This window comes from Mytilus californianus, unplaced genomic scaffold (assembly GCF_021869535.1).
Source record: "Mytilus californianus isolate M0D057914Y unplaced genomic scaffold, xbMytCali1.0.p SCAF_1, whole genome shotgun sequence".
Taxonomy (NCBI): Eukaryota; Metazoa; Mollusca; class Bivalvia; order Mytilida; family Mytilidae; genus Mytilus; species Mytilus californianus.
In genome coordinates this window covers 48,767,468-48,788,514 of record NW_026262581.1, presented here as the reverse complement: position 1 = coordinate 48,788,514, position 21,047 = coordinate 48,767,468, and the positions used below count along the sequence as shown (strand labels likewise).

General features: G+C 31.3%; 2 protein-coding genes and 1 long non-coding RNA gene across 3 annotated transcripts in view; all 3 read left to right on the top strand.

The window, feature by feature from the left end:
- LOC127720392 (uncharacterized) overlaps nucleotides 1–21,047 on the top strand; it is a 173,104-nt gene that overhangs the window by 26,609 nt on the left and 125,448 nt on the right. The window lies entirely within an intron of this gene.
- Nucleotides 8,290–10,215, top strand: LOC127720415 (uncharacterized). The gene is made up of 2 exons (XM_052226998.1): nucleotides 8,290–8,354; nucleotides 9,250–10,215. Exons 1-2 carry the CDS (start codon nucleotides 8,297–8,299, stop codon nucleotides 10,134–10,136), a joined length of 945 nt encoding a protein of 314 aa, XP_052082958.1. The 5' UTR covers nucleotides 8,290–8,296; the 3' UTR covers nucleotides 10,137–10,215.
- LOC127720481 (uncharacterized) overlaps nucleotides 18,672–21,047 on the top strand; it is a 112,853-nt gene continuing 110,477 nt past the window's right edge. The window contains exon 1 of the long non-coding RNA XR_007990824.1: nucleotides 18,672–18,709. This is a non-coding gene — a long non-coding RNA (uncharacterized LOC127720481). The remainder of the gene's footprint in view (nucleotides 18,710–21,047) is intronic.

The window sequence follows — 21,047 nt, the reverse complement described above, 5'->3', positions numbered from 1 at the left end:
AAGATACAACTATAAAAATTATTTAGATTCTGCCAAGGAAGGAAGATTCTTTCCAAAAGTCCTATATTGACTTGCAGAAAGTATTGTATAAATGTGCTTATTTTGATAAGACAAATTGTGCTTTACAATCTCAGTAATGATACTACTAGATATGATAAGGTATAATATATATAGCAGCAATGAATGTTAAAGAACTATACAAAACAGGAAGATTTTTCTCTCAACATGCAAATTTTGCTTTGATGTTGGACATGAAATATCTGACATATTTTCCTTTTTATAAAAGAATACTATAATGAACAATAGATATGTGCATCACTAATCTTTATGTGACTAAGTGTTGCCTTGTTATAGGCTAAGTCATATCTCTGTAAACAATTGTATATAATGTTTAGGGGACTAATCTCCTACACATTTTTCGTGTCAGATAGCAAATACTGAAGAAAGTAGTATTACATGAATTTATGTAGAATTTATAAAGTTTCTATAATGATAATCAAATGATAATATTGCATCTATGCATCTGTATTATTGAAATTATGGAAATGAAAATTGAAAATGGTGATCTTTCTAGACTCCATGAACTTGAAATAGAATTGCTATATTGATGCTTTTGTATCATCAGTTTATAAGAATTGACATATTCATGGTATGATATATATATATATATATTATATATCATTTATATATTTTTATGCTCCATCGAAAAATGCAAAGTATTCTATAAAGCATTAGAATTTGCAAAGCAAATTACATACTAATATTTTGTATATGTACACTGAATTTTCTTTTCAGTTCAGATAAAAATTACTTTCCTTAATTACATGTAGTTATATTGCTCTAAATATAACATAGCCATATATAACATTAGATGTATATATAGAAAAATAGTACATGTAAGATGTATCATAAGCATATTGTACAAAGGAGCAGTTCAAGTCTTGACTGATATAGGTTAATATACAGTAATAGTTATATTCCTTCAATATCCAACATGTGTATGGATATCAGGATGGGTGAAGGTCATTTTCAAATGTTACAGTTTTCAATGAAGTATAAACTTTGTAACCCTTCTCCAGTTCTTTTTAAGAAAATTATCAGATTATCAGATGAGTGTTCACAGAACAGTATTACTTAAATCTTAGGATTTTTAAAACACGCCGGATCAAGTTTTAATTCTGGATATATTGATTTTCTATTTATTTTATAACATAAGATATTAAATAGCTGCACTGTTTTTTGTATAATTTGTTTATACTTAATGAAATATCATAACGATGATACTTTTGAGATGATTTACTTCAGAATGGTACATTAGATGCAGTATGTATACGTAGACCTAGTCTGTATGAAGTGTTGTACTTTAAGATTCAATTTATTATCAATATTATTTGATATATTAATATTATTCACATACTACATATACTCATTGTCATAAACAAACATGGAATGTAAATTTACTGAACCAGACATCAAATACTATATTGTAGTAGGTATATTCCAGATACAAATGAATAAGAAGAAATTTGTAAATATAGTCACTTTATTAAGTGTCCTGAATAAGAACTACAGTAGAGGCTGTTCATCTTTGAAATCTACATGTAGTTTTAAATAAGTCAACCTTTACTTAACAGGTGACCTTAGTGTGACAGTAATCACCTGTTTATGACTTTTTAATATGACTCAGAGAGGAGTTTTTGATTGCTAAGTTATGTTAAAGTTATGAATATTAACACTATTTGAAGCTTTCGTTGCTTACTTGAGCTTTTGAATCAATTTTTCTGTTCTTACAATATTAAAGACAGACTGAATTGCAAATGTCATGCAAAGAGATAATACTTGTAGAACTTGCAGTGACAGTTTTTAGCTAGTAAATATACTAGATATTTTACCATGGATTAATATTAGATAAACCATGTATACATAATATTGAAAGCTTCAGAATTCTAATGAAAATCTGTATCTGGCTGTGTTTACATCGTTATTTAAACTACTGTCTCCTGAATTTGTCTTCAAATTCTTGTTTGTTCATACACATCTGAACTACAGAGAGTGTCATGTTAGAAGAGTACAAAAATAAGGGCTAAAGAATTAAACACTTTCAAATATTTAAGAAAAGTGTTGCCGAATAATATGTCAGTAGATATTTAGATATACAAATAATGGTTTGTAAGCAAGTATCAGGCAAATGGTATTTTGAAAATTCAAAACTTGTTATATAGATATAGGAAGATGTGGTATGAGTGTTATGCTCTTTATATAGTTAAGAAAATTTGTCTTGAATGTATAGAATAAGTTATTATTCTTGAAAATAGTGAAATTCAGACTACAAAATATATTGAGAGAAATATACATTTTGTTGTGTTTTCATTTTCAAAATTACTTTAAATGTTTTGGAAACTATTTTTTATACCTAGACTATCAATATTGGTACTTTACCTTAATATTTAGATTATATTTATTATTAAGTCAGAAAGTTAAGTTAGATTGACAACTATCTTAGTCTCCAGTATATTCTGGACTGATTCAGCAAGTTCTGATTTGCTCTCTGTTAGTTGTTCAGGGAACTACTTGTTTGTGCCAACACTTTGAATATGCTATAGTAACATCCTCGAAGAGCCGAGGAGCGTAATTAGTAGAATGGACTCTCATCCAAGTATAACTTGGAATATGAAGGATGAGAGTCATTCTAGTAATGGAGCCTGAGGCTCAAGAGGATGTTACAATTTACCCACCCAGTTTGGAGGGTACTGTTTGCCCATCCCAATTGTTTTGGTTGCACAAACAAACTTTGAATCATGATTGGCACAGGTAATAGCCGCAGTATTTATAGCTAGGTATAGCTACGTCATACCCATAGGTCAAGGATTTTGACCTCTTTTAAATGAGATGCCTCGTTGTACATCGGGAAATGAATGCTATAGTAACATCCTCTTGAGCCTCAGGCTCCATTACTAGAATGACTCTCATCCTTCATATTTCAAGTTATACTTGGATGAGAGTCCATTCTATATGATAAATATACTTGCCATTCTTAAGTCCATGACACCAAGAAAATTGTTCTTACATGAAATATACAAATATAATGAACATATTGATGATATTTGATATCTTTATAATATATTCTTTGAATAAGTTATATTATTAATACTAACATAATTAATTAAGTTATATCTTTCAAAATGGTGCTTCCCTTAAAAAATAAATTAATCTGAAGAATACTAAGTTCAAAGCTGTTAAATTAGTAACATGTTACAGAAAATGTGTAATAAAGAAATTGTAACAAAAAAACATATCTTAATTATTACAAAGGGCGTAATGACACAAATATACACTACAATGCATTTTGTGCAGACCTGTTTTATAATACCAATTTTGACGTGCAGATTAAACATTTAATGGTTACTATCTAGGAATAACGTTAAAAGGAACATTTTGAAGAAATCAACAAAAATGCAAATAAGTTAATCAAAACTACTTATATAGCTCATATGAAGCAGAATTGAAACAAATATGTATATATAGAGAAGAAGAAAACAAATTAAAAAATATTTTGATTTCTCTTTCACACAAATTGGCGTGTTCCTTTATTTGTTATTGAGTGCTTACATTTCACATTTTTCAAGGATGTGTAAGTTTTTGGTAGGGTTCGTGTTGTTTATTTATAACTTTTTCTTATGTAGTGTTTTGTCAACTTGTTTGTCTTTTCGTCATCTTTCTTTCTTTTTTATTTGCAATGGCGTTCTCATTTTTCTCTCATTTGATGAGTTTTTGATGTCCCCGTGGTATCTCTGCTTCTTTTATTATTTTTTTAAGATGATGAAGTTTGCTTCATATCTAGATTGTTGTCTTTGATTGATGCTGGTTGAAATGATGTGCAGCAACAACAGTTAATTGATCGTCAAATCACATTATTCGATTAAAAAATTACAAATCACGGTACAAACAAAATCTGAAAGAGTCGCATTAACACTGGAAATTAAGAGATTGAACAAAATCGATTTCTAAGTTTTAATATTGTCAACTTTCCATTCCTGAGTAGAAACACACAATTTACCGTAGCCTATGGTGTTCACTGAATCAGTTGATAAATCATCAACAAAGGGATATCGCCTATCAAAATTCAAGGGTGTAATAAATACACTAACTATATTTCTTTTGTTTGTATTCAACAATGAAAAAAGTTCAATATGTTGTTTGTTACTATTTCCCAATGTTTAAAGAAGACAAAGTAGTGATTGTCTGTATCAAACATGATATATTCCTTCTTTCTCGGAATAGGTATAAGTAATGTTGCCCAGCAAATGTATCAACAAGATAAGTTTTTTTAAATTGATGCAAATATTAAGAATTGATGTTATCGAAAACTACTTTACATTATTTCTGATGGCTGCATGAAATTCGAATCAAACTTCAACATGGAAATGAAATTTCAGAAGATTTTTTCTTTCTCAACTTATACTTGTTTATAATATTGTCTCGCCAAACAAAAATGAAATCCCAAAAATGTTATGCAAGATCCATATCTATCTGTGAGTTAATTTGCAGCTGCTGCAATGAAATGTAGATAGAAAAGTTTGTTTAATCTCCTTTTAGGTTTGATTGATAAAACATTTAGAACAAGGCAAAGTTATGTCTAATAACATGAGATTTTGAATTGTATGATGGTCACATTGACTAAATGATTAAATGCTCTTCAGTTTTGCATTTGATCTGGTCTTCCATCAATTTTAATTTCGATCACCACAGATGAATGTTATGTAGATGAAACGATCGTCTAGCGTACTAAATTATAACCGGGTATCTTTGACGAGTTTGAACGTCTGCTGAACTACTATGAAGATTCCTAGATCAGAAGTGAGACAGTTATGAATGAGAAGATGTGGATGCACGTCTAAGAGATAGCAATCCATCGACAAAAGTAAGCAAAAGATATCTTTAGGGTAAGATATAGTCTTCGACAAAAGACAGGTGTCGACATATTATTTTAAGCTCTAAATCGTCTTGAAAGGATAAAGGGGTTTTGTTTAAGTAAGAAAAAGCTCTTGATCTTACTGTTCACGATATTTGAAGCGTGGGAGCACCCGTAACGACTAGACAATAATCGTGTCGCTGAGTACTACAACAACTAGGTCGAAACTACTGCTGGGAGACGTTTTTTCATCGTGTGTATCATCTAACAAGTAATCTTCTTACTTTGGTTGAGAAAAAAAGATAATTGTCTGAAATTTTACATTAACAAAAAATGTAGAATAGCATCAAATCAAGAAGGATTTAGTTTTACCCCAAGACAAAGCTGACAGTAGCCAGATTTGACGGAACTTTTTTGGAATTCTTGGTTTTCATTTTCTTTAAATTCGTAATTGATTTTTAATTGCGCCCTGTTTTTATGATTCAAACAAGACTAGTGAATCATGTGCAGACAAATTGCGAGACTTGTTGTTAGATTGAAAATCGTCTACCTTAGATAATTTTTCCAACGTCATGTTAAATAATTAGCAAGCATCGCGTGGTTTTCCAAACAATTTAAAGAAATAAACATATCGTCTGTAAGGAAATATACGACTTCAGTTTACTATTTTTTTCAAACTGTACAAGTCTCTAGGTTCTACCAAATATGCAATGCGTTCATTTGAGAACATTATTAATAGGTGAAAGCAATATTTCAAAATACATACATGTTTTATGATGTAATGGAACATATGTTTGATGTAGGAGGAAACAAAATGTGTTATTCACCTTAAGTACATTTCTTTAGATAGACATATTCTGCAATTTCTAAAAAGTACGACAGCATGACATTTAAAGTTTCAAATATAATTAACGAATTCATCATTTGCGGTTAATTACAAATTTCCTTGTGTACATGTGTATTATAAACAAAATAATTGAAAAAAGGTATAAAAGGACATTTTGTAAGCATTAAAATACTATTCATTAGAAATAATTCCAATCGCTTGAAACAAAGGTAAGAAATTTTTAAATATTAAGCATACAAAAATTTGATAAATATACAAAACATAAATAATGCAATAGTAACAAAGATATTAAATAAGTTAATAAAGATTTACATAAAGGATTTATATAGCTGAAAGCGTTGTGCATTGTTCGCCATTTTCGTATTGATATAAGTAATTTAGTATAAGATACAGTAACATAGTACTGCATCAGAGTATAATTCATTTCCACAACTGATTTTCGCTTTTTTAAAATCTACCAGAATTGAAAATCTGACTGAATTAACTATTTCATAGATTGACGATAATAAGTATACAAAGTCATGTTCCTTTCTGAAGTTGAAACAGTGTAAAAAATAAATGTCTATTTCATTCTTAAACTTGACAATCAATGTATGTTATGCAAGTTCGAGATGTATATTTTGCTTCAATCCCCTTTTCTTTATTTGTTATTTCGTGAATCGATATCTAATATATCTTTCTTTTTTGTAATTTCAACATAAGCTCTCTGAAAAATAAAGTTGTGGTATAGATTGAAGCTTCATTTATACGATTTATTGCTCTGAATTTTTCCCCAGATTTGTCTATACTTTATTTTCTTTTTTATTCAGCTCTTCAACCCTAGTATAACATTTTGAGTCTTAAAATATTGCCTCGAGCATCACTATATTAAATGCATTAATAGTCGACATGCGCATCTGTTGCATGAATATTGGTAATAATAATAAATAATAAATACAATAACAGCGCATTATATAATAACAACAATTACTCTAAGCGCTTCACATTTGAAAATAAATAAAATACAAAAATACATAAAACATAAATTACAAAGCACCAACTTACAAGAATCAAACAAGCATATAAAAATTAATAAAATACTAAAAATGAAAAATGCATGTACCCTAAAATATACAAAAAAACAGTCTAAAACTAAAGCAGTCAATTAAAAGTATATAAAATCTACAAGAAATCCTTAAAAGCAGTCCGAAATAAGTGAGTCTTGAGTTGCTTTTTAAAAACATCCAAAGAATTTACACTCCGCAAGGACGATGGCAAACTGTTCCAGAGTGTAGGTGCAGCCTTGTCAAAACGCCTCTCACCGTAGCTTTTCGTTCGGACGTCATTCGGAGGATGTAAGAGCATACAATTTTCCGACCTGAGGGATCTACTGGGTTTGTAAGGCGTAATTAAATCTTGAAGGTAGCTAGGAGCCTTGCCATTCTGGGCTTTGTACACATATAAAAGAAGTTTATATTGGCAACGGTAATGTATGGGTAGCCAGTGTAACGATATTAGAACAGGCGTAATTGAGTCAAATTTCTTTTTTCGTGTAATCAAACGTGCTGCTGTATTTTGGACCCGCTGTAACTTACTGATAATGTTGGTGTTAGTACCGTACAACAATGCATTGCCATAGTCCAGCCTTGATGTAACTAGGGAGCATACTAGTGTTTTACAGGATTCTACTGAAATTAAAGATCGAATTCGACCAATATTCCGAATTTGGTAAAAACAAGCCTTAGTGATCGCACTGGCTTGATGTTCCATGTTGATGGTTTTATCAAAGTACATGCCCAGATTTTTCACACAAGAAACGTCGCTTAACACAGTTCCATCAAATGTCAGACGGAAATCGGAAAGATGCTTCAACTGATGCTTTGGTGCAAAAATGATTAATTCTGTTTTGTCTTCATTAAGTTTCAGCATGTTGACACTCATCCAATCACCAATATCAGACAAACATTTTTCTAGGCGTTTGGACAGATCGCACCAGTCTCCTTGCGGTCTTATGATTTGATAAACCTGAGTATCGTTTATATTTTTCTTAAGGACACACTGTTCACATTCAGCTTGGTTTTTTCTTTTCTTATTGCGAAGATATCCCTTAAAAAAGATCATAACGGTCGAAATATTGGCACCTTTTCCTTCTTTTCTCAAATTGTTTTCTATTTTTTATTACCAGAATGCATTTGATAAGGGCTGTCTCGGATGTTCATTTAAAAATTCTATCGACTTTCAGATTTTTTTTTTAATTCACATGCCTTCTTCAGGTATAATCCTTCCACTACATCTCAATTTGAACAACCTGTAGCTCCAAAAAAAGCACAACACACCCCTCATGTTGGCTTAGTATCAAAATTGTTTTGGCATTTTATATACCTCCCAAAGAAAATATTAGCCTCAAAGAGTATATTTTTTTTTAATTTTACTGTCTTGCAGGTGTATAGTAAAGTCAGACTATTTTTTTCCATGAAATGATTCGTATTAAAATTAAATATGTGAATTGTTATTTTCTTAGAAATGATATTATCCTGTAAATTTCAGAATTCTTAAAAATGATGAGGTTCCAGACCATATTCTTTTTGATGGCATTGACCACAATGACAGTAACTGGTAAGCAAATTATTTAATTTGACATTTCGATATATATAAGCTGTTTGACAAAAGTGTTTTCAAAGTGTATATAAAATCTAAATATCTTACCGCAGAAATGTTCTTAAACATAGATAACTTTCGTACATAATTATAAGAAAGCATAGTACCAACATCTAGATATAAGAAGATGTGATATGAGTGCCAATGAGACAACTCTCCATCCAAGTCTAAATTTGTAAAAGTAAACCATTATAGGTAAAAGTACGGCCTTCAACACGGAGCCTAGGCTCACTTCAAACAGCAAGCTTTAAAGGGCCCCCAAAATGACTAGTGTAAAACCATTCTAACAGGAAAACCAACAGTCTGATCTATATAAAAAAATGAGAATCTGCATATTTTTTGTAAATTAGAAGAAAAAAGTTTGAAACGAATGGTTTTGTGTTTTGAATTGTTTTGAATTTTATCATAGGGGTCTTGTAATAGCTTACGATAAGGTATGGGCTTTGCTCAGTGCTGAAACCGAACGATATCTGCAACTCTTTACAACCTCGACTTTTGGTCTATGGTGGATAATTGTTTTTTGACAATTGTACCAAGTATCCTTATATAAATATGTAAATATTAGTTAACCTGTATTGTTTATGGTATTACTTTATTGATAAAGATTATATAAATTGTGAGATATTTAATTTTACAGTCTATGCACCCATTGAAAAGCATGCATTAGATATAAATGGAGTGAAGAAGGTTTTACAAGTTTACACCATCCTTTGGTGTATGGTGAATAGTTGTCTTATTTGCAATTACTACATATATCCTGATATTCATATGCAGATAGTAATTCACCTGTATTGTATTTTGTATTACTTGATTTGTGAATATTGTAAAAATAGTTCGATATTTATCCTTACAGCCTATTCACCAACAGAAAAGCATGCATTAGACAAACATGGAGTGAAGAAGATTTTACAGGTCGAAAACACAGTTGGGAGAGACATAAACGGGCGTAGTGGTGCTGGATCCCTTTCTGTACTGGATGTAATTGATGCAAACAGACGAGCAGGATCAAGAGCAGTTGGAACATCTCATGGAATAGGCAATGACTTTTTATCACGCGGGTCATCAGCTAGTAGAGGATTTTCTGGGGGTTCTATTGGAGGCAGGACATCTGTAACTGAAATTATTAGAGGCTCCTCAGCTGGTATTTCACGTGCTTTATCTGGCGATGACATTATCAGTAACTGTCATTATGGGTGTGGAGGAGATAAATTATGTCGTTCAGGACATAAATGTATTCACAATGGTTGTAGCAGCTACTGCGTCGAAATTTCTTCTGGAAGTATAATTGGTGCATCTGGATTGTCCGACTCTATAAGGAGGGAAATAATTAGAAGTTTGTCATCTGGCTTGACCAGAGTTTCGAGTAATGATGGTCATTTATCCTCTGGCAGCAGAATTGGTTCATCTGGTCTGGCCAGGGATTTGGGCCTATCTAGCAAAGCTCATTTGGAAACAATAGGTAGAAGTCGTGGAATATCTGGTCATGCAGGTTCTGATATTCTTGACGCAACCAACCTTAGACGAAGTAGACTTGATGTATTAGACACAGTTTCCTTAAGACGTGGTGGATCAGTACGTACTTCTGGTTCAGGGGTCGTTTCTCAGTCAGTAGTAAGTGGATCAATTGGTTGCAAAAAAGAGTGCCATCGTGATGGAGATTGTCCAACGAACAAATACTGTGCAACTGTTAATTGTCACATGATTTGTCGAAGAAGGCCGTCTAATGGATACACACGATGAACATGTACAGAATATCACCAAAATCCAGACGTTGAACACTTATTTATTATTTTTTTACAAAATAAAATGTTGCATTCAGTTTGTGTTATTGTATAAATTTTCTATACTACAATACAAAATATTGATTATTTAAGCGTCAAAGCAATCCTACTCAAAATTAATACAGATAAGAAAAATAAGATATTAATTGAAAAAGAGTTTGGTGATTTCAATTAATACCATTTACACATTTACTCTTAACACAAACACATACATACATACCATAAACAATTAGAAAAATTGTAGAACAAAATCTATAAACTATATTCGCCAAAGCAAACACAATGCCTTTGAAAGTTCTACATTTATTTGCATTCTAAAATAACTACTTATTTATATTTTCAAAGAAGTCTTTGGATTTTTTTAAATCTGGATACGTGCTGACAGCTAGGCAAATCGAACAACTAAAGATTGACTATAAGAAAACAGAATCAATGAATGACATTATCCAAAAAATCTTCGTTTATTAAAATAGGTATACATGAAACCACAATAATGTCATGGAAAGAAGTTTAAGGATATATTTTAATAGCAAAAATAGTTTACCTCAGGAAATATTATGTTTGCTTGTAAATTTATATATGAACATTTATATGGTCGGTCCTTAATATTTAAAGATATATGAAGTATTCATAGCTTACTATGCGGTATGGGTATTAATCATTGTTGAAGGTCATTTGCTGACCTATAGTTGTCAACTTTCACATCATTACGTCTCTGGTGGTGACTTGTCTCATTGGCAATCATGCCACATCTTAATTTTTTTTTTATATCTAATAGACAGCTAAGAGGGTTTTGTAAACCTTCTTCGATGTTCCATATTTGATTACTACCTTACCTCATCCGAAAACGTTTTTATGGAAATTTCAGAGTATCCATTACTACATTTGTAAGCAAACATACAGCTAGTCTTTTATAGCATGACAATAAAAATAACACTTCACTGTTTATCTGTGCTTATATATTGATATAGTATAGGAGACTGTTCTTGTTCTATTTCGCTATAGAACATGAAATCAGATAAAATGTAGAACTATAGAAAAAAAAAACGATTTATATCAATGAGTATGGTAAAGATTGTGTGCTTATTCTATATTTGATAAAAAAAAACTCAATCATCAAATGGTTTTATGGATATCAAAAAAAAGAATTTTAGTTCAATTGAGAACAACAATAGATATTTTAAACAAGCGGAAATGACAATTTTGCATACTTAAATTTGTGGCCAATCAATACCAACAAACTCAAAAAGGTCTTAACACTCAACCTTTCATCGTTGTCCTTAGGTGAATGATATTCTTCTTGAAATTACGTAGAATATACTGTAAGTTCGTGCAACTATGAAAGCCAACACATTACCCGATCTTTGTTTGGTAGTCAAAGACAGAAATAATGGTTAATAATTGCTTTAAAAATTTAATTTAAAACATCGACTTTTCACTTAGCACTCACTTAAAACATAACAAATTGATGTGTTTAACTATTGTTGTTGTCTACATTGATCAATTTTAAACTTTTCAGAATGTAACCACGGTCTGCACCGTAAATGTGTCAAGAAGGACTTTTGTTTACATCCACGGCCAATCAAACTTAACAACACGATAGACGACAGGAAAAGGTATCAAAAACGAAGAAATACAGACATGCCGAGGGAATCAATGAAATGGATACAAACAAAACAAACAATGTTCAAAAACAAAAACAAAATAAAATAAACAAGAAATTGCACAGAGAGACAAACAATTCTTTACCTGAAGCATCTTTTCGCTTTAAAATTTAAGTGGTAGTACAATCAAAACAATATACCAATTTCATTTGCACTACATCTGTGTCATATATGTACATTGAAAAAAATCAAAAGTTTCTGAGGCCACACTAAAACATACATTAATGTTAATTTACATTGTGTCATAGATTAAATTCATTCGTTCAGTGTATGTTCACTTGTTTTTGTTGATATGTCTTTTGATTTTTTTAGCCAATCAATTGATAATTTATAGTGTGTCTTTCTATGTTGTGATGTTACACTATTGTTTCAGGAAGGGTAAAGATTGGCGCCTATTAAAACGTTTAAACCCGCTGCATTTGTTTGCACCTGTCAGAAACCTAATGTTCAGTGGTTGTCGTTTGTTGATGTGATTCATAAGTGTTTCTCGTTTCTCGTTTTTATTTACATAGATTAGACCGTGGGTTTTCCTATTGGAATGGTTTTACACTAGTTATTATCTGGGTCCCTTTAAAGCTTGCTGTTCGGTGTAAACCAAGGCTCCGTGTTGAAGGCCGTACTTTGACCTATAATTGTTTCCTTTTTTTTAAATTGTGATTTGGATGGAGAGTTATCACATTGGCACTCATACCACATCTTTTTATATCTATCAGGTACTGCACAGGGTTAAAAACACCCATAGAATACTGCAAATTCAAAAATTATTGCGTGCATTTATTAATGCAATATTTGAAAAATGGACAAAAGACGAAAATAATTATTGCGTTTTTTTAGAAAAACATATATATATATGTATCAGATATGTAAGTGCGAGTTCTTATTATTGCGATAATCATCCAGTCACATTATTCGCATTGATAAAAACCACGTAATAATTTCTAAATTTTTAGTAGTTCGAAATCATGATTTCTCTTATTCATAATACTTTGCCATTTCTAATTACTTGTAATAGATATATAGATATAGGAAGATGTTGTATGAGTGCTAATGAGACAACTCTCTATCTAAGTAACAATTTATAAAAGTAAACCATTATAGGTAAAGGTACGGCCTTCAACACGGAGCATTGGCTCACACCGAACAGCAAGTTATTAAGGGCCCCAAAAATTACTAGTGTCAAACCATTCAAACGGGAAAACCAACGGTCTAATCTATATAAAAACGAGAAACGAGAAACACGTATAAACTACATAAATAGACGACAACTACTGTACATCAGATTCCTGACTTAGGACAGGTGCAAACATTTGCAGCGGGATTAAACGTTTTAATGGTACCAAACCGTCTCCCTTTTCTGATTCAATAGTATAACATCATAACATAGAAAGACACACTATAAAATATCGATTGGAAGGCTTAACTCATTCATAAAACGTAAATTAACACACAATGAACGAATTAATTTGATCTGTGATACCTGAATGCAAATACATAGTTAATAAAAATTATAAGGGCTAAATAATTAAGGTCAAAAGTAAATAAACAGGTTTAAACAAAGTTAATGTATGATACCACTGTGAAATGTTACACAATATTTAGAAAATAATCACTTTTGAAAAAAACCTGCGTCATATTATACAACGGTAAATGAAAAAAAATTTGTTGTTCAGTATACATTTGTACTTCTTCTTCTGTGTGTATAAAATCTTCCGTTAAGGAATACCAAGAAATTTCTTTAATATCAATAAAACTAATCTAACACTTGGTACGTATGGGGTGAATTTCAACAATAAAACTATACAATAAGTGCTAGATAAAACTTCCTGTACAGTTTCAAGAACAGTATTTAAGGAGAAATGAAATAATTTTGATGTTCATAGTACGAAGAAGTGAAAACTTGTAGTAATACCAAATAATCAAAGCTGGTATATAGACAAGATCCATGTTAACATTAAATAACAAAATAGCATTACAAATAGTATCAACAGGTCAAATTAAAAAGAAAGTAAGATTAGAGAGTACTCGCAGTTACTGACAACTAGTTAAAAGCCAAAACAATTAATAATAAAACATCATGCATCAGAGACTGAAATTAACTAAAACACATCCCAGGGATTTAGTATTTTAACGTCATGAACAGTCAAAGAAGACATGACTTGTGCAATGCCAAAAAAAAATGTATCGACAGGTAGTAGGATAGTTAGGAGTGACTTCTTTATAGATAAAAATGAACGTGTGTGTGTCTCTATACATCCCGTTTGAAAAGAAAATACAAATTTAGTTATGTTTTAATTTCCTAATGACAAAATCGATATTGATGCCAATGTAAACTATATTGAGAGATCTAATTACAACATTGGTACGATAACCCTTACTAATAAGTTTGTTTAAAGGTTCGATGAGTTTACACGGATCACATAGTGATTTCCGCGCTTTAAGTACAATATTACCGTAAAATTTAGGATGTGAAATACTATTTTTAATAAATTTTCTACAGGTACAGCCAAATTTACTAATCAAATCTTTGTATCTATGAAAGAATTTAGTAAAAGTTTTGAGTAATTTATGGTAACGAAATCCCTGACTAAATGATTTACCAGTGATGCATTGATTACGTTCGTTAAAATCTATGACATCACTACACACACGGGCATACCGAACGAGTTGGGATATGATGGAGCCAAAGGCACATCGCCGTCTAAAAAAAGGAAAATTAACAATAGGGAATGAAAAATCGTCTCTTTTGTTGTAAATTTTAGTACGGAGTTTCCCTTTAGAAATTGAAATGTCTAAATCTAGAAAAGGACAACTGCTGCTGTTTATGTTAGATTTATGTTTAGTTGCTTCTTCTTAAATTTTGTTGTCGAAATGCCTGATGGGAACGTGAGTCTTTGCAAACAAAATGCACGTCTGACTTACAAATTTACAATCTTTGTATCTTTGATGAGTTTTTACAACCACTTGGTCGATGCCACTGCTGATGAAATTTTCTTCCCCGAGGGTATTATCAGCCAAATATTCTACCAGTGAGTATAGATGGTCTTAATTTGGCACAGACATTCGAAATTTTTAGTATATCAAGCTCTTCAACTTCGTATTTAGTTTGGTCAACTGTTTGCAGACGAAACACGCGTCTGGTGTGCAAAATCTCTATGATGGTGTATTTTTCAGGTTTTTACGTCATTATTGTAAAAAAACCGATATATCTTTATCATGTTTAAATGCCTGTACCTAATTTACACAGTGTAATATTTTTAAACCAAAGCACCGTTTTCCTTTAAGCTATATCTTTTCAAACGCAACACTTGAGCAAACTGCTATCTATAAAACCGTTTAATACATATAAGCTCAGCATTCCCTTCAATATCTGTTTCCAATGCTCTGAATGGTCAAACCGAAGTCCCATGACTGATGATTTTGGTAAATAAGAATCGCCGTATTAGTCACCGACGAATGGCTAATTCAACACATAAATTAAGGGGAAATTCATTTTTGTTTGGGAAAAAAGGATAACAAATAGAGAACAGCTCTTGATTTTCAACCTGTTTTCCTGAGTTCCTTTTCTTATAATTTTGCTACTGTTCCCAATTACAACAACCCTTAAATCAAAGATGTATTAATCGGAACCATTTGACATTTAACCAAGATAAACCGAAATTCGGCCTGGAATGAATTATAGTATTGAATGTTTCAAATATATCTTGATATGTCTTAGTGCCTCACTTTAAACAGGTATTTGCCTAGCTATAAATCCAGGTTTATTCCATCATATTCTTCGGAAAATGCCTGCATTAAGTCAGGAATATGACAGTTGCTTTTCATTCGTTCCGTTTGTTGATTACGTTTGATTTAAAAAGTTTTATAGACATCCTTTTTGTATTCACCTTCGAGTTCGGTTTTATTTTTGTGACACTTTTTTACGCATTAAGTCAGTGTGGCTAAATTTTTTTTTGATGCAGTAACTTACAGAGTTCAAGCAGATAGACAATACATATATGCTGAAAAAAAAGTAAGAAGATAGGGTATGATTGCCAATGAGACAACTCTCTACCAGACACCAAATAACGTGGAGGTCAACAACTATAGATCCCTGTACGGTCTTCAACAATGAGCAAACCCATACCACATATCTAAGCTTATCCTAGATCATACAAAATCCAAAACAGATCAATCGCAACTGTAATTTCTGTACATCTCAATAACCTGTTTGGCATGCAGAGTATGGTATGACTTCAATATAACTTTATTTTTCGTAAATTGTACTGCTGAAATGTTTCAATTTTTTACTCTCTTTTCGTTTCTTGTTTAAGTATTATCTTTGTTTCTAAGTACCTGGTTTGATATAGTATGTGCGTTGTCTTTTACCCACCCTTTTTATGTTGGTTTTATTCATAATTTGAAGATCGATTAAAATGTTACGAAAATGTGTCGGGTTACCGTCAATAACCAATATATATATATATATATTGTATCTTGAATATGTCATATTTCTATCCAGTCATATTCTAGTATTCCCCAAAAAGCATTTCATTACCTTTCCTACGCTAATACAAACATAATAAGTCCTATCTGCCAATAGAAGGATATAATTTTAAAATGTTTTACCAAAATTTATTACGCATGGCTGCTGATCACTATTAGAACATCACAAAACAATTTGAGATTCATAGTTATGAATTAAATAAATGTTTTAGACGGGAACAAGAGCATTTTAGATAATAATAAGAATGCACAAAAATTATTAAAAATGCCGGAAAATTAGGAAAACAGTGTCCTATTCCAGACAAACCTATCAAGTGACTTAAGTTAAGAGTGGTAACATGATATATCCAATGGTAATATGAATCTTTTGATATGACTTAAGATATCATTGTATAAGGGTAAATATAAATGTGATTGATATGTCCTTCATACATTACATGTCATTTCAATAAAATCTGTACCACAATATCGCAGTAGGCTTTCATGTCGAAACTCTAAAGATTATAATCTTTCAAAATAAAACGTTTATTTTTCTTTTTTTTCTTTTTTTAATAGTTTTATTTAAATTTCCTCTGTCATACAATATCTCTAATCAGCCTAGGAAAGCAAACTCAGGGAGCCCTGTTTTATTACATTCTGCATTTGTAATATGAAAAACTGTTTTTACTATTGATTGTGAAAGTTCAGTCAATTTTGATTTTCAATCTGCTTCACAGATGATGACAGATATGTACCAGTTGTCGTCACTACAATCCCGTCTTCTTTTCTCGATATCCCCGATTAAGGCCTAGCCAACAGTTTGTTCTTGCCATGAGCAACACGACGGATGCCATATGTGTTGCAGGATATTCTGAATCCTCCAGAACACTTGAGACTGTCCCGGCTTTAGGTACAGCTCGGTCCTTAGTTTTCTCTGTAGCGTTTGTAGACTGTTATTTGTCTTTTGGTCGTATTCTGTTTGAGTGTTGTCAGTCGATCTTTGACGTATTAGTTTTAATAGCCTTTCAGTATCTTCCAGCTGCTCTGTTAATGACAAAATGAAAATTAGTATTCTCCTATTCAACCATGTAAAGCAAATTTTATGGTTGATGCATACGTAGACGTAAATTAAAGAACATATACTAGTAACTAGTTTGAATTGTTCGTAATTTATAACTACAACATGTACAATAGAGATGTCAAATCCTTTTCAACTTGAATTTTATGATGGAACATGTAGAGAAGATCTGTAAGATACATGAAAACCGAGAATTTTTCTCTAGAAATGAATATAACTCTGACGGTCATTTTCATCAGGATCTGAATAGTCTGAACAACAAATTATTCAGTCATATTCAGCTTTCCAGTCAATTTTCAGACTTGTCCACCACTGTAAACTCAGTTCTGTTCAGACAGTTTACTTGCAGTCAATTCAGTACTTTTCAGTAGCATTTCTGACAGGCCAGTTTGATGTTTTGTGTACAGGTAAATAGAAGCTACTGAACAGTCTGGACATAGTCTAAATAGATCTTAATTGACTGCTATCGAAATGACTGAACAGTTCTGAACTAACCACAGTGGATAAGTCAGAAAATTTACCGAAAAACTGAAACTGACGTAGTAATTTACTGTTCAATCTTTTAAGAGGTATTCAGATCAGAATAACCATTTCATATCAAAATCGGTTTAATAGTGTTTTTATTGTTTAACAGTTTGGTGCTAATTTATAATGGTTCTCGAACATTTTCTTAACGTAAGCTCAAGCGTGGTAAAATCTGATACGTAATGAGTCTAAACAATCGCTGTGATCTTAAGATCAATTGGATAGAATATTAAGCAGTGATTTTCAAACTATTTTAATTGAAAAATGTTTACGTCCATACCATGAGGAAATAAAAGGCGTCTGGTTTGTTTTTATTAAAACAGTACAAGTCTCTAACTTATAACGAATATAATAACGTGCGTATTTAACCATATTGTCAAAAAGTCAAAACGATATTTCGTAATAACTACATGTACTATGACATAATGACAAATATGTTGTTTCGACTTTAGTACCTTTTAAAAAGTAAATTTAATCCACAATTTAATAGAATTGAGACATGGTGACATTAAAATTTATGATGTCATGAAAAATATGTTTGTTGTAGGAGGAAACAAAATGTGTTATTGACCCTTAGTACATATCCTAATATATGCATAATCTGCAATTTCGTAGTACTACGACATCGTCGTGACATTTAAAGTTTTTAACTATAATTAACGAATTCATCATTTGTGGTTCAGTTACAAATTTCCTTGTTTTGGATGTCAATCATAAACAAAATAATTAAAGCGGTATAAAAGAACGATTTTAAAGCAGTAAAACAGTATTCATAAGAAATCCTTCCAATAGCTTCAAACAAAGGTAAGGCTTATGGGTAAATTACTTTCAATTATGAATAAAACCAACCAATAATGCAATAGTGATAAAGATAGCAGGAAATAAGTCATTATAAAATTATGATTTATTAAATTTAAAGCGTACAGATAATTCTATACTTCCAATGAAACATTTGCTCCTTTAAAAGAAAGAAACAATTTAGTTTACTTTTATAAAGAATGATATACTGAAATTGTTTAAAATTTCTGTAATTGAAAAGTAAGAGACACGATTTATAACAAAATACTGCTTCAAAGTATATTTTATTGATAAATATTATTTTTACTGCGTTTTAGAATCTATCGGAAGTGAAAACCGGACTGAAATATTTTTGAGATATTGAAAATCAATTCAAGTGAAACAAGGTTAAGATTGATATTTTGCTTCAATTCCTTTTTCTTTATTTGTTTATTCATGAATTAATTTCTATCATAATTTTCTGATTTGTAATATCAACCAAATCTCATAGTGTATTATCAATTGAAATCTTATATAACATGATTAATTGCTGCAATTCTTTTTCTAAATTTGCTGTACTCTATTTTTTCTTTTGTATGATCAGCTCTTCAATATTGTATTTTCAAAAAGTTTGGCCTTGAGTATCACGGAAGATACATTAATTGGCGAAACGCGCATCTGGCTTATAAATATTGATATTATTTATATTATTTTTGAGGACAAAATGTCCACATTGAGATTATTTGTTCCTGTTTTAATTTTCAAAGATATCCGTTTAAAACCATTACAGTGAAATACCCCCCCATTTCCGTCTTTTCCTAGTGATTATTCTATTTTCAGAATTAATTTTAGAAGAGCTGTCTTTAAATCCTTAATTCCAAAACTTTTTACGACAGCGATGTTTTTTATTTAATGAACATGATAATGCCTTTTTCAGATATAATACTTAACAACATCTCGATTTTGAACAACCTGTTGCTCGAAAGCAAAAACAATCAATCGTTAAGTTTGGCTTAGAATAAAGAAAATCTGTCATTTTTGTATACCCCAAACAAGTAAAGGTATCGCTGCAGATTGTTTTCTAGCAGGTCTATAATAAAAACATGTAATGTTTTATTAACTGATTTGTATTCAATGTGTCAATATGATTTTCTAAGAAATAACGTTTATCCTGTTAATTTCAGAATTCTTAGAGATGATGAGATTCCAGACCATATTCTTTTCGGTGGCAGTGACCATAATGATAGTAGCCGGTAAGAAAAATATTCGATTTGCTATTTTCCATGTTGAGATAAAATCTAAATACCTTACTGAAGGAATTCCAAAAAATATATATATAATTAAAGTATATAAGAAAGAATATTACAATATCTACATATTTTTGTAAATTATAATGTAAAATTTTGAAACGATTGATTGTTTTGTTTTGATTTGTTTCACATTTGGTCATGTGGAGTCATTTAAAGCTTACTATGCGGTATGTCCTTTGATTGGGACTGACACCGTACGGCCTGTAGTTGTTTACATCATCCTTTGGTTTATAGTGAATAATTGTCTTATTGGCAATACATATCCTGTATGTAGATAGTAGTTCATCTGTAATGTATTTTGTATTACTTGATTTGTGAGGATAATAAGAATTGTTCGATATTTAATTTTACAGCCTACACACCAACGGAAAAGCATGCATTAGATATACATGGAGTGAAGAAGGTTTTACAAGTCGAAAACACACTTGGAAGAGATTTAAACGGGCGTCGTGGTGGCAGGTCCCTTTCTGCATTGGATGTAATTGATGCAAATAGACGAACAGGATCAAGAGCATTTGGAACATCTCATGGAATAGGCAATGAATTTATAACACGTGGGTCATCGGGCAGTACGAGATTGTCGGGGGGTTCTGTTGGAAGCAGGACATCTGTATCTGAAATCATTAGAGGCTCCTCAGCTGGTATTTCACGTGCTTTATCTGACGATGACAGTATCAATAATTGTCATTATGGGTGTGGAGGAGATAAATTATGTCGTTCAGGACATAAATGTGTTCACAATGGCTGTAGCAGTTACTGCGTCGAAATTTCTTCTGGAAGTATAATTGGTGCATCTGGTTTGTCGGACTCTATCAGAAGGGAAATATTTAGAAGTTTATCATCTGACTTGAATAGAGTTTCAAGAAATGATGGTCATTTATCATCTGGCAGTAGAATTGGTTCATCTGGTCTGGCTAAAAATTTTGACCTATCTAGCAATTCTCATTTGGAAACAATAGGTAGAAGCCGTGGAATTTCTGGTCATGCAGGTTCTGATATTCTTGACGCAACCAACCTGAGACGAAGTGGACTTGATGTATTAGACACAGTTTCTT